The sequence below is a fragment of the Podarcis bocagei genome (genome assembly GCF_964188305.1).
Source record: "Podarcis bocagei genome assembly, chromosome: 10".
Classification (NCBI taxonomy): Eukaryota; Metazoa; Chordata; class Lepidosauria; order Squamata; family Lacertidae; genus Podarcis; species Podarcis bocagei.
The window spans coordinates 21,345,278-21,368,548 of record NC_138135.1 but is presented as its reverse complement, the minus strand read 5'-3'; the positions used below and the strand labels follow the sequence as shown (position 1 = coordinate 21,368,548).

Here is a 23,271-nt window from a genome sequence, read left to right as displayed (position 1 = left end):
TTACGTGTTACAAAACAAAACAAAACAAAACAAAACTGCCACATGAGTTTACAAACTTCTGTGTAGAGTAGTTTTCATATAGGAAGGTATCATGAGTAGAAAAATGGTCCATGTATGAAATGAGTATAAAGACAACTCTGGCATTGACCTTTGAGAGCCTTTACCTGGTCTGGGTGGTATTCAGCTAAGTTTTACTCAGAGTAGACCTGTTGAAATTAGTTGCTCCCTTAGTCACGTTCATTCATTTTAATGGCTCTATGATTCTGTGAAAACGTGGCTGTGTATTGCCTTGTTTAAACTGCCCTTAAATACGGGGGTTGGTTGTGTTCCCTCTAATAGCTTTCGCTGCACTTTGTTTACAGTCAAATAACCCAGATCCCACTATCAATCCAGTAGCAGGTAGGAGGGTAGGAAATCTGTACCAAGTGTTAGTGAGAGACAAGCAGTTGCCAGGGAGTGAGCAGAGAAGGGGCAACACTATAGAAATGGGAAGTCAGAAAAAGATGGCAAAGCATCCGAGTGCTGGACCATGTTTTAGCATATCCCCATCTTCACGGATAATATGCTATTTGTGGTTGAGTCAAAGCACATTGTCTCAAAAATTGTTTCTATTTTGTTAATGGTACCCCTTCAGTATTAAAGCTTCTACAGCGAATTTTCTTTTTTCTATATGATGTTACAATCTTTTTCTTCTGTGACTGAACTTGAATTTTACCATCTATTCATAGGGGCCACTGGTAGGTTCTGAACTTCCAGCTGGCACTCCAGCCAGTGAGCAGCTGCCACCCTTTCCAGGACCTACACTAACTCAGGTGCTATATCTGCTTCTCCTTTTTTCCCTTTTCAAAGAGCATGTTTAAATTAAACTCTGTTGCATGTTACTTCTTTCTACACTTTTTTTTACACCGAGTAACCTTTTCTTTTATAAAAATTGAAATGGTTTCTTCATTTGATACTCCTTTTTTCCTTTGAAGATTGCTGTGCCCCAATGTGCAAGCCCCACAAAGAAATAAAAGCTGCTGAACTTCATGAGCACTAGTTTAAAGCTACTTGTACTTTCTTGGGGTCAGCATTGTAGACCCAAAACAGCTGGAGGGCCAAGTTTGAGGATGCCTGTTCTAAACTAATCTTACTCACCTCATCAGTCAATGCTGCTATGATATTTTCATGGCTGGATATGTAAACAAACAAACAAACTGCTGAGTAAATTATAGCAATTAAAGGTGTATTTTTATACTTTTACTTAGGCCTCTCTTTCTGTTTTCATACTATTCATTTATAACACAATGCTAACCATGCTTAAGATGTTGTAGGAAACGTAAGATGAGGCACACTTTGGGTAAGTGTAATGTCTCGTTTCCACAATGGCCAGTAATGGGTTTCATACCTATCTGGAGAGCAATTTCTAGGCTTTGTCCTACAAACATGATAGAAAGAAACATCTCAAAAATATTAGTCTGATATTATGTGGCATTGCATGCCTAATAGCAGATATTCTACTTCCGTCATAAGTTGATTGAGGTATGGAGTCATCAATACAAAGTCATGTATGATTAGAGCCAGATTCTTACATTTTAGTACTTTGGGGAAACAAAATGAATCCATGGAGATGTTCTCCAAGGTCTGAAACAGATGGATGAAGTGTAAAGGATGAAATTTAATGAATGCACATGAGCTGGTTCCTTTGATTCCTAGATTATTGGGTAGATAAAACAACTGTTTTTGCCTATGAAGGCTAAGGACTGGTTTATATGGAGGTTTTTATTGAGGTGCCAAGACATGGATTGAACAGATTTGATTGTAGTTGACTTTTGCATTGGTCATATAATAACATCATGTAGCTTGTTTGCTTTCAACAGACATCTACTGAGCAGTAAGGAGTGATTCTTTTGGAAACTTTGTAAATGACAGTGCGTTAAATGTTGGATGGGTAGAAAAATGTAGCCCAGAGTATTATGGGAATCTGACATCTCAACAGTCACCTGACTGGCTCAAAGATGTTTGTATTAAGGGTGGAATTCAACTAAGCTATATGCAGAGTAGACCAATTGAAATTAATGAACATGACTAATTTAGGCCCATTAATTTCAATGTTCTACTCTGAGTAAAGCATAATTGAATACCTTACAATGTGCCCATTTATCTCTCCTCTTATTTCCTGCCATATAGCTGTTGAAAACTGGAAATAACTGTTCTCTGAAAGTTTAGTGCACCTCAACTCTGGGTATATATCATATCAGCAGCAGCCCATTGTCAGTTCACTTTATACACCTAAAGTAGGCTGTTGGCTACAAACATTTATTCCAATAAAATAGTTTCCAACGTGCCCACACAGGATTATTCTGAAGGAGGCTTTGTGTCTGTGTCTTAAGTGGCTGTGGGCTGTGGAATACACAACCACGAGTTCTGGACTCTTCACTAGGTTTCTTTAAAAACATGAAATTTATTAGGTTCCAAGAAGCTTGACTGCTTCATTGTATGTTGTTGTAAATGACATTATGGTGAAGTAAAGTCACATTCATGAATGTTCTATGATTAAAAGATGATAATATTGTGGTCTTCTGCTTAATCATTGAATTTCTGATGTCACTTCAGAATTCTGTTGTAGAATTCAAAATAGTTTAGATGTTACATGTATAGCAAGGTTTAAAGGGGCAACAGCTAACAACAGCTAATTGTTCCTACTTCTTGCAGTCCCAGCAACCTCTGGAGGACTTGGATGCCCAGTTGAGAAGAGCCTTGAGTCCAGAAAATGTTCCAACAACATCAGCTCCTGCCGGTGTAAGTTTTGCTGAATTAGTGACCAAAAAGTTCAACATGCCCATCTGCGTCTGCACTGCTTCTGTGTGATGGAAGCCCAGGGCAGAAGGGACATGTTTACTAAGGGCTTACAACTTGCAAGATTCATTTCCAGGGGCTGGAGGGGTGAGCAGGAAGCAGTTGGTTTCATTTGGCCCACCACAAGCTCTGGAGTAGAAGTATTTATGTGGCTAACAAGGGAAGCAGGATTCTTTGCTTAGAGATGGGAGAGGCAGTCGTCTCTTGCAGCTATGATGAGTGGAAGCTCCAGGGACAAAATAGATTATTGGCTTAGAACAAAGGTGTCATTGGTTTATTGCCTGTTTCCATACTGTTTGTTTTGTAGTATTTTAATTGTGGTTGAACCTGATTCTTGTGTTCTTTTTTTAAATGGAAAAGCAGGAGTGGTCAATGCACTACCCTCCAGATATTGTTGGCTACAACTTGAATCAGCCCCGGCTGTTGGCCATGCTGGCTGGGTCTGGTGAGAGTTGCCCTCCAGATTTTACTCAAATCAATCATGTTTACTACCCCTTCAGTATAAAATAGGCACCACATACCTTATTTTAGACTCCATTTATACATGTAGAGGTCTATGTATTCCTCCATGTATGTGCAGGCCCCACATCATGCTATGCTCCTCATAATTACGTACACCATTCTCTACTCTTTAGATATATAAATATATTTCTGAGCTTCAAAAGTAATGAATGTTTTCTGAGAGAGGTTGTATAAGCTCAATAAGTTAAACAGGAAGGTTATTGGTGGGTTTTCTTTTTGGATCTGGTGCCACAACTTTTCTCCCTGACATCTAGTTTTCTGTGTTGAAGTTTTTTGCATGTGGAATAGTATTCAGTCATGTGAACCTCCACCTGCAGCCCAGACACAACTTTACCATCTCAGTGAGAACTAGCATTTTCTCCAACTATGAAAACAGGCAATGGAGTTGTATGGAAAACAAATTGTGTTATATGAAATATAAGGCTGTACAGTGAAACCTTGGTTCTCGAACTTAATCTGTTCCGGGAGTTCGTTTGACTTCCGAAACCATTCGAAAACCAAGGCGTGGCTTCCGATTGGCTGCAGGAGCTTCCTGCACTCAAGTGGAAGCTTCATCGGATGTTCAGCTTCCGAAAAGCATTCAAAAACCAGAACACTTCTGGGTTTTCAGTGTTTGGGAGCCAAAACATACGAGTATCAAGGCGTTCGAGAACCAAGGTATGACTATATTAGCAACAGCAAAGCTGTTTTTTCTTTTTTTAAAAATAATTTTTATTAACTGGCCAATCACATCAAATCACATCACATAAATTCCGAATTACAAAGCCGAATTTTAAATTTTGTTGAGGGAACCCATATTTCAAGATCCGAAGGGGGATTCTGATCATCTTCTTGCTACTGTGTTAATGTCCAAATCAGTCCAAACAAAGTTCATAATTCTATCCAGACTTATCTTGCTGTTTCCACATCACATCTTGTTCATATATTTTCTCTTTTTTCTTTATGATCTCTTCTGATAGTCTCCTTAAGCCGATAAACACTAATAATAATCCTGTGTGGGTTTTTCCGTACTTCTAGTCCTCAAATCGAGATGGTTTCCATATATCATCGCCTTGATAGATAACAACGCTCTTTCCATCATTAATTACAGAACTGTCGTTCTTAAGTCCCACTGCGGAGTTTCATCCACAATATAAAAACAGCTCTATTTCTCTATTTCTCCTCTCAGACTTAAGTCCTCCGACAGAACTTCCCAATATGGCGACAGTATTTTTAACTGCGTCATTCCAAAGCCCTTATACATTCCACGCTCTTCTTAAAACATGCTCTGGTTCAAAAGTTTATCTCCACACAGCCTTAAATCCACAGCTTAAGGCCTTAAAATGACATTTCTGACTTGTGGGGGGGGGGATTCTTGTTTAATCACATAAAGGTAAGAAATGAAAGTTTTTTCCCCTCCCCCATCAGTCCCTTTGCCATACCGAGTCTTGGCGTATCTTTTCATGATTTATACTTGTTCCTCCGACTCGTCTTGTTTTATCAGAGATCTCTTCTGTTAGCAGTCTTTACTCCCCCTTCTTCCTTGAAATATGTGCATTAGCTTCATCCAAATTATTTCTTTTGAAGTTCTTGCAGCTAGTGGTGCGGATCAGAGATGGCGTCCAGGAGTGCCGAAATCCCACAGGAGGGCATTGTGCCTAGTGCCCCCATCCCCACAAATTCGGGGGTGGTATAGGGCACAGCAGGCAAGGGCAGTCCCCCACCATAATCCTGGGGGGGGGGGTAGGGAGGCTATTTACTCCCATCACAGCCTCCAATTTACCTCATGTGGGTCGGAGAGATGTTATTGTCAGCCATCGTCCGATGCGCCCCTAGTGGTCCCCCCAGCAAAGCTGTTTTTTCAGGGTTTCCCCTCTCCAACTTTAAGATGCTGTGGTGTGTGCAGAATTATTTGAAACAGGATGGCCTTGCATATGCTAATACTGGATTTGGGAAGGCTGCTTAAGGAGAGGCCTTGGCTTTCTATAGTGGATACTCATCAGTGCTTTGCTTTGGCATCTGAAGCTTAAGAGAATTGATGTGATCCCGTGAATAACTACGGGCAAATTAGTGCCCTGAATTTTTTAAAAAAGAAAAGGAAATTAGAATATTCTGGTAAACTTTATTTTGTTTGTTTGTGTTTTTCATAGCCTCTGCCATCAGTGGCTTCTACAACGGTTACTGGAATGGCATCTGCACCAGAACAGTCTACAAATACTGGTAAGAACCTTTTGGAATGAACAATGTCTGAACAAGAACACTTGCTGTCTGCTGTTTGTTATATTAGAGGTTTGTTCATGAATCCTGTGCAAAAGGATTATAATCTCAAAAATATTGGCTTTTGGAATTCTACCTCAAAACAAATGAATAATAATTAAAAAAGACCCAAGTGATTATGTGGATAGTTTGACACGGGGTGAAAGTACGATTGCTCTTAAGCAGTGACTAAAATGATCTGTAGGGTTCATTCTTTTCCCAGTAGCTTTTATGGGTAGCACATTCCCTTTTGCTCTTTAACAATGATTTGATTGTACTGTGGTCACTCAGGCATTGTAAATATTCAGGCTGTGCACCAGATTTGGCTGAAGCCTGAACTGAATTGGGCCAGTTAGGGAGGAGGGGAATCCTAAGTTGGGTAGAGGCAGCACCAGACTGAGCCAGGTTGGGCTGCCTGGAACAATCTGGGACTGTTAGGGAGTGGGACATTGGTTGGGATGCAGGAGAGGCAGGGAGTCTGTTTCTCCAGCAAACTCCCCGCAGGGAATGTGCTGGGGAAGCTGACCCCTGAAGGATTGAATTCTCTGGTAAGCATCTAAAACAGTATTCATTTTGCAAGTCTCTCTTGCTGTTGTAATCTTACCTGATTTCCTCCAGCACACTAGCAGCTCCTTCTGCTGAAACCGAACAGGGATTTGTGTTGCCATACAAGGCCCTATAAAGAAAGTGCCTACAGTGGGTCTGGCTTCTGCCGCCTCCATCCACACTACTCATTGCTCCCATCATCAGCCTCAACAAGTTCCCTTCCTGCCTATCTTACCCTTTAAGCAAGCACCAAGCACATCCCATGGATGCTGCCGGGTCTTGGGAGTTCAGGCTTCTCCCACCTGTGCCATTCCTTGCTGCCACCCAGCTGTCCCTTGAGGCCTTTCAAGTGGAACACACTGCATCTTCCTTGCCAGCCTCTGCTTTTGCGGCACCTCTCAGATGATGAGGGAAGCGAGCGCTGTGTCTCTTTCCCCACCCATGAACAGGAGGTTTCAGTCCCATTGACTTTCAGCTCTGCCCTGCCAGTGTGCTCCCTGTGGGAAAAGGTCTGGTGGAGCAGCTCCCAGCAGAATTAAATCCTCCTGCTCTGGGGTGAGGTAGGAGATGCAGAGTTTGCTCCTTTCCTCTCCACTCCCCCAGTTGATTTGGGGCTGGATCTGGGCCTGGTGTTTCCCACATTAGCCCAGTTTTTTTGGAGGGGGGGCATGCACAGCCTTAGGAAATAGGTCATTGTTTTCCCATTGCAACTTTAGTGTAAAGTTCTTTTCTCTTGTACGAATTGCTTGCACTTCTCTTCCAATAGGGCCTAATGAGTTAATATGTTAGTAATTCCTTTAGGTTTCTCTTGGGTAGGCAAGCAACATTTCTGCCAGTAGAATCCTGTCATGTGTTGTCAATGCCAATATGAAAATAATCAGTTTTTGTTAAGGAAATGTTCGAATGAGGTACTACATGCCTTTTTGTAGAAGGTGAATTCTGCGTGTTCCCAAAACAAAGCCCCCACCTAGCCCTGGTTAACTAGAAAAAAGTAATATGACTTAACTGAAAGTGTTAAAACAGTTTTGTAACAGCTTCCTTTGATTTAATTAGAGGAACACATTTTTGATTGACTTTTCTCGGAGAATTTTGTTCACGAACACAGTGAGCAAAAAATTGAATTGCAAATCCTCTTCCCACTTTTCCCCATTTCAGATTCTCAGGATGCAGGAAGCTGCTCCACAACTACCACCTCAGGAGTTGCAGTTCTTAAGATGGGTCGTTTTCAGGTATTCTACAGCATTTTGTTGTGTCTACCCTAGCTACTGTGTGACTTCTATGGTTCTTATTTTATAGACAGGGAGCTGAGACTGGGACAATATTGTACAGCTGTTATGGCTGCTCTGGCCCCATCTGCATCAACAACACTCTTGCCCTTTAAGCATTACTAGCATTCTTCAAAAGACGTCCATCTTGTCTCATTATCCATTTTCTGCTTTCATCTTGTGACTATGTTATTTGGTGTCAGCACATGTTTTTATCAGAAAATGATCTAATGCAGTGGTTGGCTCCTTTTGGAGGGAGAACTGTTTAAAATTGTTCTGACTTCTTACGTGAAGCCTTGGCACAAACAACCCTTAGTTCTTGTGCCTTACTGTAACTGTAACTAAGCCTATACATGTGAAGCAGATCCACATATTTTTCTGTTTAACCCTGCTTCCACTTTCTTTTCCTTTTTGTTCTGCGTCCCCTGTGTCAAATTTCAGACTCAGCTGCTCAAGGCAGGAACCTATCCTCTTACACTTTGTAAAGTGCCATTCTGTAAAGGTGCTCTGGCTATAATACTGTATGTCTCTATTGTCTCTAGGTGTCAGTAGCTGTGGATGAGCAGAAAGAGAGTGGAAGTAAGCCCAGGCACTTCGACACAAGCAGCTCAGATTCCTCATCTTTGTCTAGCAGCAGCAGCCCTGAGAGTACTCTGGTGAAGCCAACCTCCAGTGGGATAGCCGAGGCCATTGCTGTTACCTCTGCAGATGTGGTGGATGGAGTTTTTTCACACACTTCCACCGCCAATTTGCAGCCAACCAAGGTTGGGCGTTTCCAGGTGACGACGACAGCAACAGACCAAGTGGGCCGGTTTTCTGTGTCTAAAACTCAAGATGAGGTGACCTGTGTGGAGAGAGAGGCCCCTGCAATAGTCCCTCTGACTGTAAACTCTGAGCACGTTTCTTCTCCCATCAAAACTCCTAAACCAGGGCTTATCGCGAGAAGGCATTCTCTGCACCTGAATGGGCCATCGTCTGAGCTGGAAGCTGCCTTCCTGAGTGGTGCAGCTAAGGAGCAAGATGATGGCTCAAGGAGTCCAGACACTCTCCATCCACCTGGGTCAAAGATCAGTCTTCCAGTTCAGAGCCTTAGCAACTCATTCAACTCTTCCTACATGAGCAGTGATAATGAGTCGGACATAGAAGATGAAGACTTGAAGTGCGAGCTGCGCCAATTGCGAGAGAAGTAAGTCCTCTAGCCCCACCCCACCCAGACTTTTTTAAGAGGACATAATGAGTAGAAGCATGACTTGATGAAAGTTTTATCCTGTGTAGTGGGACTAAAAACAGTTATCTGCAGCCAACACTTGCAGGGAATTTGTATAGTGAGGTCTACAATATTTGTCCCCTGTTTTTCTAGTGGAATGAGTGTTTCCTTGCAATTAACATCTCCTTATTAATGGATAGGCAGCTGAGGATGAGAAAATAGGGGCTTCTCTGAGAGTTCACAGCAGAGGCAAGATTTGAACTGGAGATGTCTGGGACACTGTTCAGTCTTAGGTGCTAAAAATGCATGAGTGGACTAGATGTCTAGCTCTTTAGTGTTTTATGAGTGGACTAAAGTACAGAGCTCCCATGCTTCTGGCTTTCTCGCTTTAGCTAATTGCAAATTCAGGTGATTCAGTGTTGAGAATTTCATTCCTCCTGTGCTGCAGATGTGTGTGTGGGATTGTTACATGTCACATGTCTGTTTACATTCCAGCACTGATTGTTGGAGTCTTGGGAGAGGCAATTGAGATACGCTGTTTCTGCTCTGTATAGCTTTTGCTTTTGCAACTCTCTCCGAGGAACAAAGACAGAGAGGAGCCATGTTTTCTTTGTTCTGTTACGTTTGATTTAATTTGCAATAAATTAGGCTTAGATGTTACTCCTGAAGGCTGAGCTTCTGTTTTGAACTCTGCTTGTCGTGTTCTCGTGTCCCTGAATATGGACCACATCAGCTTGATGGGAGACCGGAGTGATGAATCCTGGGCAACACTACCTTGGGGGGAGGCACCAGGCCTCAGCGTTCATAAAAGAATTAGAAAAACAGTTCCAAAACTGCCTGGAAAGAACCTCTGGGCTTCCAGGATACTTTGGGCAGTTGAGCCAAGAGAGAAAAATGGATCTGAAGCCAGGGGTGGGGATCTTGTGACCTTCCAGATGTTTTTGTACTCCAGTTCCTATCATCCCTGTCAACTGGCCATGCTGGCTTGGGCTGATGAGCTTAGTGTATTATCTATTTATTTCTTTTTTAAAAAACAGACTCAGGGCAGGTTGCAGTGATTAAAACATAATGAAGCACAAGAAAATAAATCAACACAATTAAGTAAAGTATCAACCATCTGTCCATATATTAATATATAGGCCAAACCTTAACGTTCTTGAAACACATGGTGGTCCAAGGTTCCCCGTTTCTGATCCAAAGGAACCAGGCTCATCTAGTATCAGTGAACTCTAGGAGTAGGCAGTTGGCAGTGGGAGAAAATGAAGGGCAGGGGAAGAGAATTTAACTACTGATGGTCCATGTGTTTTACAGTAAATGTCCACTTTTCCCACTACTCTCTCCTCCCCGCCCCCTTTATATAGCTATAAAATCCTTAGTACAACAGGAGAATGCTGGGGTGGATTTTTTCTCTCCCCTTTTCCTCCTGAAACTATTTGCTTCTCCCCCTTTCCTAGCCTGCCCTGAACTGCCCTGCACTGTGTTGCATGCTGTTTGGAGCACTCCTCTGAGAGGGTGGTAATCCACTGTCATACTGTGTGCAGCCCTAGTTGTATGGGATAACGCCTAGATAAATAGCTTCTAATCTGGGTTCACTTGTCCATCCATTATTGGGATGATTTAGTGGTATGAAAAGTGACACATATTTCTTTCCTGTTCATTTAGGCACCTTAAAGAGATCCAAGAGCTTCAAAGTCGCCAAAAGATGGAGATTGAACTGCTTTACACGAAACTGGGCAAGGTACCTCCAGCAGTAATCATCCCTCCTGCCGCTCCTCTGTCAGGCAGGCGAAGAAGACCCACTAAAGGAAAAGGCAGCAGATCCAGCCGCAGCAGCTCCCAGGGTAACAAGAGCCCTCAAATTTTGGGTAAGACACTTTAGAAATGGCCATGGGTTGGGTAAGTTGACTTTGTGTAGTGTCTTGTGACTTTTTGTTTAATACGGGCTGCTTAATATGGGCTCGACTGGCTACCATGAACTCTCCTACTGCAAATTCTCCTTCCAACTGCCACTGATCTTTATCCCACTTCCTTCAAGGAGCTCAGAGTAGTGCACATGATCGCTGCCTCTCTTCCTTTTGTAATGTAGATTAAGCTGAAAGCAGGTGGCTGGCTTTCTGTTTCTTAGTGAGCTTTATGTCTCTCTGGCAACTTGAACCAGGGGTGGGGATATTTTTGTACTTGGCCGGCCAAATCCTTATTTTCCCACGCCTGGTGAACCAAATTTGACAGGTGTGTGGGGTGCCTACCTCTCAATCACCTGACGTCACTACAATGCCATGTGACATTGTACTTTGAAGCCCTTCAAAGCACACTGCAGGGCTGTTGGAAAGTGTTTTGCAAGCAGCCCAGTGCTGCTCTTTAAACCTGGGAAAACTGGAGGTTTAAGTAGCAGCTTGAAGCTCTTTGTAAAAGGGCTTTCCAACAGCCCTGCACTGTGCTTTGAAGCAGCATGCAGCAAGACTGAAGTCTCCACTCCTCAGCAGATGAGTGGAGAGTTCAATTCTGCTCTCTGCAGGGTTCTCAGCAGGATTTAACTCCCCTCTCCATCAGCTGATGAGCAGAAAGTTAAATTCTTCTGCAGTTCCTTGTGGAGAACTGGTTTGTGCAGCTAACACAGAAGGCAACCCCATGCCCCCAACAATCATCTGGTGCCTCCCCGCCCATCAGTGTGGCAACAGCTGATTGGCAGGTGGGTGTGATTTTGAAGAAATAGCCTGGCTGGACAAATTGGGGGCCCTGTTGAACCAAGATATGCCTGCAGGTCAGAGGTTCCCCACCCCCAGAAACCCAGGTCTCCTCAGCTCACATTCAGCTGTCTTTATCCACAACACCACTCAAGTGTTATGCAAAACGTAAGCACCAAAGTTGTATTCCATAGCCTTTTCACTGTGCATTTTAGACTTTAGATGAAAACTCAAGAAGTGCTGAGGGATTGTATTGGGCAAAGCAAGACTTCCTGCAGCATTTTCTGTGGGGTATGTGCAGTGAAGACATGCAGTTAATGTGTTTATTGTTTACTGCCTTGTAGATTTTACTTTTAAGGTGTGGAATGTAAATATAACTAATTAGTCTTCCGTTACCGTACCCACTAGAAACAGGTGGATGCTGAGTCTTAATTTGTGTGCATTGCCCTTGTTGACGGAGTAGCCACAAGCAGCAGTGTAGCAGTCCTGTGAAAGCTTTTCAATTTTTTGGCCTGTGTTCATTTCTCCCATTAGCTGTTGCTGGTTTCAGCCTAGTTAATATCTAAAGCAGGGGTAGGGAACCTCTGGGCCACAGGCCTAATCAGGCCTTGCATAGCTCCCAGTTTGGCCTACAAGGCCATTTCCCTCCATGCCATGCCGACCTACCGCACACACAACATAATCAGATGTGATGTCAGGCGAGGGGCAGGTAGAGCCTTAAAGTGCATTCCCAGTTGTGCATTGGCAAGGGAGATTTGCTGTCATGGCTGAAGAGCTGATTGGCAGGAAGAGCAAGCCTGCTGGGGTTGGGCTGCACAGTTGATCCCTGCATGGGAAGTTCTGTTGGCTGACATATGGTAGTTCAAAGCCCTTTTTTCTGCAGGAATTGTCTCTATTGTAGTGTAGTGCAGCTTATCCCTGCAAAAAGCATGTTTGAAGTTGCTGCCTATCAACTGATAAGTGGCAACTTCAAGCCCACTGGATTGTATTTGCTACCATGTTTCCTGGTAGCACAGCTGGTCTCTGCAGAAACCAGGCACCCACCAGTTAAAGTGGGCCACTGGAGTTGGGGTAACCCACTACTAGCCCCCCCCCCAGCTGGATCCAGTTCCCTATCCCTGATCTAGAGTTTCCTTTCATGTGCCAGAGGTCATCCTTAAGAAGTGAAATATGAACACTGTGCATTTGGGATGGGAAAACTTAAGTACCCATCATGTTGCCAGTGTCCTGATTTGCTTCCCTCTCTCCCTAGGCAATCTGTCTGCTCAGAGTGCACCTTCGGTCTTGCCCCAACAGCAGACCCTCCTCCCTCCTGGCACTGTCCAAGAGACAGGACAGAACCATCTGTTACAGCCTCTGAAACCATCTCCTTCTAGTGAGAACCTCTACTCTGCCTTTACTAGTGATGGTGCCATTTCTGCGCCAGGCCAAGGTAAATGTTGTAGATTAGCAGCATGGAGAGAAACGTGACTGGGGGCTGAGGTGGGGGATTAAATATCCTGCTACATTTCAGATTGTCTCCTTCGTAGGATGAAGCTGTGAGGCCTGGGACACTCCGGCAAGTAAAATTAAGGATATGACAGTGAAGGTTGCCCTGTATGTTTTTGCACCTTCCACATCAAGGAGAGATGATGGAGGGGAAGAGCTTGAGGCAGAGAGTGCAATATGTTCTCCCTGGATAAATTGGGAGCTTGTCAACTTTATTTGCACAAGTTAGAAGTTTATAATGGTCCCTGAGAGACCATATTTGAATTTGCAGTTTGCATGCATAACATACTCATTTCTGACACACACATTAATGGTGTGGGTGGAGTGGCTTCAAGACAAGGAGGTGGATATATCAATACAAGAACAGAATATGCTACTGCTTCTTCCAAGTCACCTTCCTAATGAGAAGGGAGCTTCTGCTCATTCCTTTTTAACCATATGAGCCCTACTAACCTGTACCTCGTGTGTCTTTCAAGTTGTGCAATGTATTATGTCAATGTGTGCATTGGCTGTTTTATATCACTTGTGGCATGCAACCCTGTTCCTGCTGGATTAACTATTGGAGGATAGCTCTGTTCCAGTTGAGGAAACAAACATGATTTTGAGAGTGGGGGTGGGGGAAAGAAGAGTCCTGGCTCCTTGGGTCTTGCAAATGCTCCTCTACCAGTGAGGTTCTTTTCTCCTGTGTCTTGCTAGTGCATTTCACCACCAGCTTAAAGAGTTTTCTAACATCTTGTAGTTGTGTTCTGTCTCTCTTCTCTTCTCCTTGTTCTTCCCCTCTTTTATTTTTGTTTTATCACAGGGTGTGTGAAGTTTAACTGTGCATCTGAGCGGGTGACATTCAAGCCTGGTGGCAGGAGGACCCGATTTCTGAGTACGCCCTGCTTGGCTCTTTGTGTGTAACACCTTTACTCCTTCCTCGTCTTTTTGTTTTCTGCTACTTGGATCTGTTGTCACATGCTGTCCATTCACATCTGCCTTCTTGTGTCTCTCCAACCCCAGGGCTTGGCTGAGTTGCTCTTAAGTATATCCTCCAGAAAGCTGTCTTTAAAAAAATTATTGTGCTGCTCAGCCAAAAGGCTACAATGATAGTGGCTTATGTTTTTCAAGTTTTAATGATGCTTTGGGTAGCAAACTCCTTTCCTCAGTTTATAGTCTTCCCTGTAGTAACTGCAGGGAAGGCCATGATAGAACCTTTCCTAGTGGTTCAGCTGGGGTTCTGTGCAGACCTGGGCCAGTTTGCATAACTCTGAAGAGGCACAGCCAGCTGTTTATTTGTTTGGGCAGAGTGTGTATGTGGCAGTGACTGTCACTGCTTCAACATGCATAGCGGCAATTCAGGGTTGAGGGCTGTGTCTACTGTTGAATTGGTGCTCACGATGGAACACTTCATAGAATCGTAGAATTGGAAAGGTTCCCAAGGGTCATCTAGCTCAACCCCTTGCAGTGCAGGAATCTCAGCTAAAGCACCCATGACAGATGTCTGCTGCTTTTCCACCAAAGGACTTGAAATCAAGACGACAGTCCAGGAAGCAGTGTGACTAGTATCTACTTTTGGAGCTATGGGCATTGTACCTTGTTGTTACTCCTGTTGGAGGGAATTGCTAGCTTTTTTTGCCACTTCACCCCACCTCAATTCTTAGCAGAGGAAAATGTTTAAGGTCCCCGTCTCTTGACTAAAATAGGAACCTGGGAAGGGATTATTTGTATTAGCTCATGAGTTGCATAGAGATATGATCAGCTTAGCATACGGGTGCCTTATTCAGGTTTAGACATGCAAAACCTACTTCATGCGTCATCTGTTTTAGTTAGAAGAGTGACTTGTGGGAATGTATGCTTGAATGGGAAGGGCCAATGTTTGAGAAAGCGTATTCCTTCCCTCTTCCTGTGCTTTGGAAGGGAAATGTAATCCCTTAATAATTGGGATTAAGATGCTTCCAGCATAAATATTTCTTGTGCTGCATCTCATGTGTTGCTTGGCACACTGTCCTTGCAGAGTGTAAAAACATGTTCAGCCTGCTTTGCTGGAGCTGTGTATTACACTTCTGAAATTAATGGTGTTTAAAGGACTATAAGGCACTTAACAAATAATATAGACCTAATAAAAGGATTAAAATTATAGCCAAAGGAATTGAGCTCTAAAAATAGCTGTTCTACATACATTTGATTGGGTCTGTCTCCAACTTCTACTGAACTAGACAGGGCCATGGAAATAGGTGGAAATGAATGGGTCGGTTGTGCTGTGATTCTCCAGCAGTTTGACTTCACCCCCGGAGGCACACTCCATTGTCTCTCAAGACAGGCAGATGCCAACAACATGTATCTATTGAATTGTGTGCTTATGCTGCAGATAGAATACTTTTTTCCTAGGTGTGCAAATTGTATTCTTCTTCCCAGACTTAAAAAAACCAGCAGGATCTTGGGATCCTATTTTTGAAGAGCATCTGTCCATGTACACTGAGCAGCAGCTCAGCCACGCCAGGGATTTTTCTGTGCCTGTACCTAATGAGCCGAGCAGCAGATTCCAAGACAGCCTTGCACAAGGACAGCTACAATGAAAATCATAAGATGATGATATTTGACTTCAGAGAAGTTAAAAGAAACTACCTTTTTAGGATTTGAACTTGCAGCACTGCTTTAGCCTCATCGTACTTGGTTTTTAGTTGCTTGGGGCAACTGGAGTACTCTAAGTCATGCATATTTATTCTTATTTAAAGTATTTATATCCTGCCTTTCAATCCATATGGATCTATAGGGTGGGTGGCCAGCACCCATCATAAAAACTCTTGCAGAACAACATGCAGCTCTTCTCCCCATCTCAGGCTTCTTAACTGGAAATTTCAATGTGGACAGTATAAGGCAGATCTGAAAGGATCTGCAAAAAATAGTGATAAAGCCAGGACTAAGAACTAGCTTCTCCCAGAAAACATTGAATTGCAATAAAAGATTAATAAGAGATCAAGGAGTAGTCATCCTTTATTATTGTGGTGGATAATTAATAAATAGCAAAGATACGGCTAATCTTGCTGCACACTTGCTCTAGTTTTAATGTGGCTGTTGAACGGGAGGTACCTTTGTGAAGTAAGATCCATGATGGGGAGACAGAAAATGCTACTTTGGTCTCTGGAAGTAATGGCATATGTGCAGTACCCTCTGCTGCATCCCTCAGTTTATTGCAGCTGTCCTGTAAAACAAGGCAGCACTTGTGGAAGCACGGCTTGGCTTGATGCTCAGTTTGTTTACAGGTTTCTTGTTTTACTGGATTTTGACCCGACATCCTATCACAGATTCTGGGATGGTGGGAAAAGGTTTCTGTTAGAAGTTAGAAGACTGGGCACAAATAACGGGTGGGTTTCTTGATAGCTGGAGAAGAAGTGGAAGAGATTAAACAGGTATGCCCTACCTCTGGTGGCACTGATGTTCCAGGAAATAGGGAATCAGAGAATGTCAGAATTGAGCCATTATAACGTACTCTCAAAACTTTCAGTCAGAAGGAGAAATCTGATCAGCTGGGCATAAATTAAAGATTTAGTCCAGTGTTCAGTTCAGGATTTGTTTGACTTTCAGTTCGAACTGGACTGAAGCTTTCTTTCCTCCAATCAGTAAGAGTACCTGAACTGTTGTCTGAGACTCACTCAGTCTAACTCACCAAAACCTACTTAATATTGGATGAAATGATTAGGCCACAATCTTAATACATGTGAGAGATACAGGTGCACAAACTAAATGTGAATATTGATGCAGCTCCTCCAGTTGCCACTGCGTGTCTTGCTAGAAAAGTCCTGAAAGAATCGAAAGCAGTGTCACCAAAGGACAGGGTCCTGTTGTATTCTCCCCTCTTTATAACCAGGCTATTTGTGCTGTTTGCTTGACACTAAATGTTTCTCACTGTTTCTCCCTAACAAAATGCTTTCTCTTTGTGCTTCAGGGAAGATGGTGAAAAAAGTCTGCCCTTGCAACCAGCTCTGTAGTAATTATTGCATTTTGGTTACTTCTGAACTCTGATTGCCAAGCTGCTGTTTAAGTTTTCCTCTGATCTCTGAAGCTTAACCTCCCTGAATCTGTCTTGAGCACAGCATCTGTCTCTGTGTCCCTTTCTAACTTGTTTCTGCACTAACACTGCAACAGGCCTGGCCACCTCACGACGGCAGTTCCTTGCTGGAATGGCATGTTTTGACTATCAGTCACCTGTGTCCTCCTTGCTGACGAGTAATGATGCCAAAGTGTACATTAGCACAAGTAATTTGCAGCATTTTGGGTCAGAAGGCAAAATCTCCCTCGTTCATGGGCTTTGTGTGCAGTGATCATAGCGGAAGGGGTTTGCCCTAAGCACTGATCCAATTTCAAAAGGAGCTTCCATATCTTACTAAGAGGAAGGGCAAGGACCCAGATGTCCTTAGAGAGTACCCGCAACAGGAGAAAGTGTCATCATCAACGAAGAGTCAGTAAATGGGAGTGAAGCAAATTGGCAGCGTTAAGGTGGGGAAGGAGCAGTGGCGTGTGCAGTGATGTGATCCACAGGGCCAGTTAAGCCTCTGCATTTGTTCAGTTGTATGAAGAGCCGAAATAAGTTTCTGTAACGTTTGCTGTGACTGAGCAAGATTGGAGGGAGGTTTTTTCCCCATGGTCACTGACCTAAGTGCTTGTCAGACTCTTCTTGATGGCTGGTTCAGTAGATGAAGTGTCTTGAGAACTGGCTTCATAATAAACCAGACACAAGAGTATTTTCAATACAGCTCACATTTAATATGACATTCCCTCTTATATTTTTGTTTTAGAGGGAAGACAATCTGGTGCATTTTCAACAGCTTGTAAAGTAAAAAGCCAAACATTAACAGACCCCACCTATCACTTCTGGATTGAAACTCTCTCCCCACCCCCAATTTACTATTGGGGGGCAGTGTCTGGGCATTGCAACAAGAGCTGTTTTCTGGCCATCAGGAAGGGGCTGATGGATATGTGCCGGTCCCTGCATGAAATTGTTGTCAGGAGAATGCACTGATATTTTTATTGGTACCATGTATCAAGATTCTTACCACCACCACCACTTTTTTAAAATCTCTGTTGCCTGTTCCCTGTACTATTCTTCAGGTTGCTCATTTTTTTTACTTAGATGTGCGTTTGTGTTCCAGTTTCTCACACTACATGGCTGAATCTTGTTGCATCACAAGTATAGTTTCCTTTGCATGTTACACAGTTACGATCTTATTACTATTAACTCTGCATTCCTTCCTCTCACCTGGGCAGAGGATTCTTCCTCCTTCCTCTTCCCTGCATGTGGATGAGCACCACTCCCATCTTATTTAGTAGTTTTTTTGGGGGGACTGCTGCGTCTTTCACCACCTTGGCTAGTTTTATCCGCTTGTTCGTATTTCACAATGCAGTGGCACCTTGCTCAGTTGCTCTAACCAATTATAATGTTTTGAATTCTTGTCTAATCTGGCTTGGATTCAGGGAGGCCAGTTTTATCCCAAAGAATCAAGGGTCCAGTTAAGTTGCCAGTACCTATGACTTTGCTTCTGACAGCAAGTTCTTGAGCAGCAGGAATGGATTATCAGTTTTTAGATTTGAGTCTTGTGCAGTGGGAACTCTTGGTTCCCTCTTTGACTTCTTATAAAGCTTTGATTCCATTATTTTGACAGTCCCAGGAGCAAGCTGGGTGGAATTAATGTGCTACCTTCTACTGGTCTAATTGGTGTTTCCTCAGCTGTTTTTCATCAGGTTGTACCTTCACTCCTTCCTTGTGTTGAAATAGGAAGGCCTTTTCAGTGGACTTGAATTGTACTGAAGGCTTTCCCAGATGCACTTCTTGTACAGTCTTGAGCAATGCAATGGGCTCATTGGCTTCTATACATTGGAGACAGTGTCCTATCTCAGTGGTCATGGTGCTTGTTTCATAGCACATGTGGGGTTCTCAACGCTCTTAAACTCTTGCATTTAGGTTGCTGCTTCCTGAATAACCATTTTGGACAAGTAAAAACAACTCTTTCACACCATTCCACTACAGATTTGCTATAGAATGGCCATCACAGCAGAAACTTGGATGCTTTGGATTTCCCTTCATTCTTAGAATTTGATCCTACCAGGTGCCATATTCTAAACTGAAACAGTTCCTTGCATTTCTCTTTGCAGAGCTGTATAAAATTCTGTATGGTGTGAAACCCAAATGTGCAGGTTCTCCTGGAAGCTGCCATCTGAGTTGGAAGCACCAGGTGATGGTTTGCCGCTTCCTTTTGGCACTGTTGTGCTTGGACAGTAAGCCAGCAGGTTCAGGTACATTCATGAAGATGGAAGTACCTGCCAGTAATACAATGTCTCGTTCCAATAACAAGTCCCTGGGGCTTCTTAGTTTCCATCTGCAGAGCAGAGCAGCTGTCCGTGCTGAGTGAGTGGGCAGAGTTGGCAGTAGCATTAGCTTGATATAATAGGTGCTTGTTGACAATGTAGAGGAACCCATTAATCATGGACCTGTCATTGATACCAAAAGCTAGTTCATTCCCCAGTGGAAAATGGCAACGTTGCAGACCACCCACTGATCTGGAAAATAACACACAATTACATGATTAACCTAATAGGAGTGAAACTGCTAGCTGAGCCCTAAATCCCTTCCTCTTCATTATGTCCTGGTACTGAATTGTAGAATTCATGTGCATGGCTTTTTAAACTCTTGCTTTCTCCTATTTTTCCATTGTAGCTATAGTTTTGATGGCCTTCAGGAACTATCATACAGTCAGGTTTAAATGACAGCCATTGCTTTGCTCTTCTAGGGACCAGCAGTACAAACACTGTTGCGGGTACAGTGAACAGCCAGGCACCTCAGTCTCAGCCTCCTGCCTCTAGTCGAAAAGGGACCTTTACGGATGACCTGCACAAGCTAGTAGACAACTGGGCTCGCGATGCCATGAGCCTCTCTGGCAAGAAAGGAGGCAAGGGGCATGGCAATTATGAGGTAAGTACTTGCTTGGGGCATTTTATCTGGTCGTAGGCACCTGGCCAACTTACAAATCATTCATGGAAGAATCTGACACATTTCTGAGGGAGAAGCCTCTAAGGACTGTTTTAACATTGTTTGGCAATTCTGAAATAACCTCTTGGGTTGGGTTTTGTTTTTAGGGCCCAGGAATGGCAAGGAAGTTCTCTGCACCAGGTCAGCTCTGCATCTCGATGACGTCCTCCCTTGGTGCTACACCCATCTCTGCTGCGTCAGCTACCTCCCTAGGTCACTTCACAAAGGCCATGTGCCCCCCTCAGCCATACGGTTTCCCAGCAGTGCCCTTTGTAGCTCCCTGGAGCGGGACAGGTGGTCCAGCACCGCAGCCTTTAGGCCAGTTCCAGCCTGTAGGTGCCACCTCATTGCAAAGCTTCAACATCAGCAACTTGCAGAAATCCATCAGCAACCCCCCTGGCTCTAATCTGCGGACCACTTAATGAGACCCAGGCATGCTGCTGGGTAGACTTGAGGGGGGAGATCAGGCCCTGAATCAACCACTAGGCTGCAGTGAACTGGCTATTAGCGCCCAAAGGGGGGGGGTGAACTTCCTCCTCTAACCATTGCTCTCTGCTCTCCGTAAGAAAAGCCCTCCATTTTGAATATGGGGAGAAGAGTGATCAGGATCTTCCACGATGGGACATGCTTCCTCTCGTCTGTGGCAAGTGTGTAAAGATGAAAGCTACCACACAAGCCAAGGGCTTCGTGCTGTAAAATTCATTTGGCTTAAGATGCTGAATCTACATGGGTTGAGACGGGAGAAATGTTGTTAGTTTTAGCATGAATCTTTAGTATGCCATTTGTCTTGCTCTGAGGAATTAAGCCGGGGGTGGGGGGGAGCTGTCCATTATTTCCATGTCTCTTCCTTCCGTCAGACCATCACACCGAAGTTCCTGAGCTGATGGGGCACACAAGTGGACTTGCAGAACAGCCCGTGCTTTGACATAGGTCATTACTGCTTTAAGTAAAAGATATTAACAGCTTTGACTGCAGCATTAGAGCAATTTAAATTGTTTAGAAGACAAATTTTTAAAAAGGTTCCCTGCGGACATGTACTTACCATCAGTTTTGATGTGGAAACACTGTGATATATAAATGTTGTTGGACAACAGTAGTTTAAAAAAAAATGAGTGGCATATAGAGGGTTAAACAGTTAAAAAGGAAAAAAAATGGGGGGAAAGCTAGCTATATCCTGATACTTATTGGAGACACTTTAACTTTTTTTCCTTTGTATTTTCATTGTATTAGATAAATGTGAATGTATAATTGTATAAATTAATGTACTTGAATACTTGTCTGTTCTCCCAGTATGCTTGCTGGATATTTTAGTGCCTTGGACTTTTATTGCTTCTACAGTTAGTATCACCTTCCCAGCAGACTTTCGCCAGGCAGAGGGAGGTTATTTGGATATAGTCACTGGAATACCAAAGGCATAACACATTGGATGCTTATACTGTAATAGTGTCGAGAGTAGGTGTTGGAGGGGGAGCTATTGCAGCTTTTGTCGGAAGAGTAAAGCTATGGAGTGGTGGGGGAAACTGATGTGGCTGATGCAGCAGCAGTGAGGGATTTATGCGGAGGTGCTGAAGAGAATGAACACAGTGACCAGAGTAGAAGCTGGGTTGTTGAGAATAAGGGAAGTGGGGGGGGGGAGAGGGACATCTTTGAAGGGGTAAGCACCTACGGGTGGGTTGACTTTTAAGCTATAAAGGTTTTTTTAGTAAGGGTAATGTATGTCAAGGAATTGGAGCGGTCACTCTGGAGAGGGAGGGTGTTTGCTGGGATTTGCTCCCCCCCTGCCCTGCCTGTCAATCCAATCCTGAAAGGCCAGGAACACATCTTCCTGGTGCAGCATCCATTGCTAAGGATGGATACACTTGAAACAGCCAGCATCAAAAACAACTTTTTCTTTCTATGTCTAAAGGACTTAAAACTGGTACCAGGACTGTAACTAACTGTGTTGCCTTTTAGTAGGTGTACTATATCTCCTACTCGCCTTCCTCTTTCTAACTCAAAATACTGGTTTCCCCGATCGAATGAAATAACTGCAACCAACTAGTATTACTTTGCATTGCAGCAGCAGGCTGTGAAGTCAAAGTACTTCTGCTTTGGACTTGGGAGCAGCTTTACTGCTTGGTCTGGAAGTCTGTTTTCTCTTTCCCCACCCCCGGAAGTCCTCTAAAGTTAGCAAGGACATTTGTTCTTTCTGTATTTCTTTCACTCTTCCCTCAAACATATGCACAAGTCTTTCTTTCTTTCCTTCCCTTCGCCTCAAGTTGAAGTTTACAGTGGTTTTGTCAGGCAGAGGTAGGATTTGGACCCGGTGGCTGAAAACAAAAGACGCAAGTCTAGGTGGCTGGGATTCAACAACTTTTCAGAATTAAAAAAAAGCCCTCACAGGTGAGATGGGAAATTCAAGGTGAGGTTGATGTGCAGAAAGCAGGAAGGAGCAATGGATGAAAAGATGCCACCAAATGTTAGAAGATCTAGTCAGCTGAGTGTTGCACAAGGATAGTATTTCGGTTTAATATGTTTGAGGTCGAGTTTTCACTTAGTTATGCAAGTACTGGTTTTATTTACCATTGATTTCCCTCCTGTGGATGAAATAACTGAGGTCTAGAGGAATTAACTAATGCTACTGAACTGTTAAATTATTTTGTGTTATTACACTTTGAATACCTTTTTCCACAAGATCTGTTTCTGAATTACAGATGTTTTCTTTACATTATTTAACAATGTACACTGTAAAAAAATAAAATAAAATGAATTCAAACCTTGGGCTTCCCTGGCCGTAGTTAATGGTATGTTTTGCACTAAATCCAGGCATTGCGCTTCCTGTATGATTGCGCTTTGTGCTGCAGTTTGTTACCTTCTTTGTAGATATTTAATGAAATCATTCAAATAAACCAAACCTGCTTTTGTTGAGCTGTGGTTTTTCATTTTCGAATGGCCTTGGTTCCTCCTGTGCCCGAAGCTTAACAATTGTTAGTGAGCTCTTGTTACTCCCACTAGCATTATTGTTAACAATCATTTGAGTTTGAAGGAGTGCAGGTGCCTTCAAACAAATATTTAAATAATACTTGAAAATTTATTATTTGGTTTCTGAGACTTATACCTTTTGAAAAGATCTTTCCACAGATAATACTTCCATAATAGAAATCTAAAATGGGCAATTTGGTAGTAATCAATTTACACTGTGAGGTCGTGTCAGTAAACCACCTAAGATTGTTGATGTTGACCTATTCAGTGTTTTGTTGGCCTTGCTTCATTAAATTTAAATAATTTGCTTTTACCAAAACACACTGCAGAAAAAATGATAGTCCTAATTACCCAGAGAAGTCCTCCAGCCACATATATAACTTATAAACTGTATATGCCAAAATACAGCATCTTTCCTTTACTCTTGACTGGTTCTAAGTAGGAAGATTCAACCTAGGCAGCAACCATTTTGCACAGTGATTCCAGTCGTGGCCCACACAAGCGCCAGCAGAACATTCA

The 23,271-nt window shown here is 43.2% G+C and overlaps 1 protein-coding gene across 1 annotated transcript in view; it reads left to right on the top strand.

The window, feature by feature from the left end:
• The window catches only part of WNK1 (WNK lysine deficient protein kinase 1), a 110,673-nt gene extending 87,975 nt beyond the window's left edge, over nt 1–22,698 (top strand). Inside the window, 11 exon segments of the mRNA XM_081209697.1 lie at nt 729–812; nt 2,695–2,781; nt 5,490–5,559; nt 7,297–7,370; nt 7,949–8,592; nt 10,276–10,478; nt 12,550–12,729; nt 13,588–13,680; nt 16,714–16,755; nt 19,553–19,734; nt 19,899–22,698. Coding sequence (XP_081065823.1) covers nt 729–812; nt 2,695–2,781; nt 5,490–5,559; nt 7,297–7,370; nt 7,949–8,592; nt 10,276–10,478; nt 12,550–12,729; nt 13,588–13,680; nt 16,714–16,755; nt 19,553–19,734; nt 19,899–20,213 — 1,974 coding nt within the window. The 3' untranslated portion in view covers nt 20,214–22,698.
• The last annotated feature ends 573 nt before the right edge of the window (nt 22,699–23,271 follow it).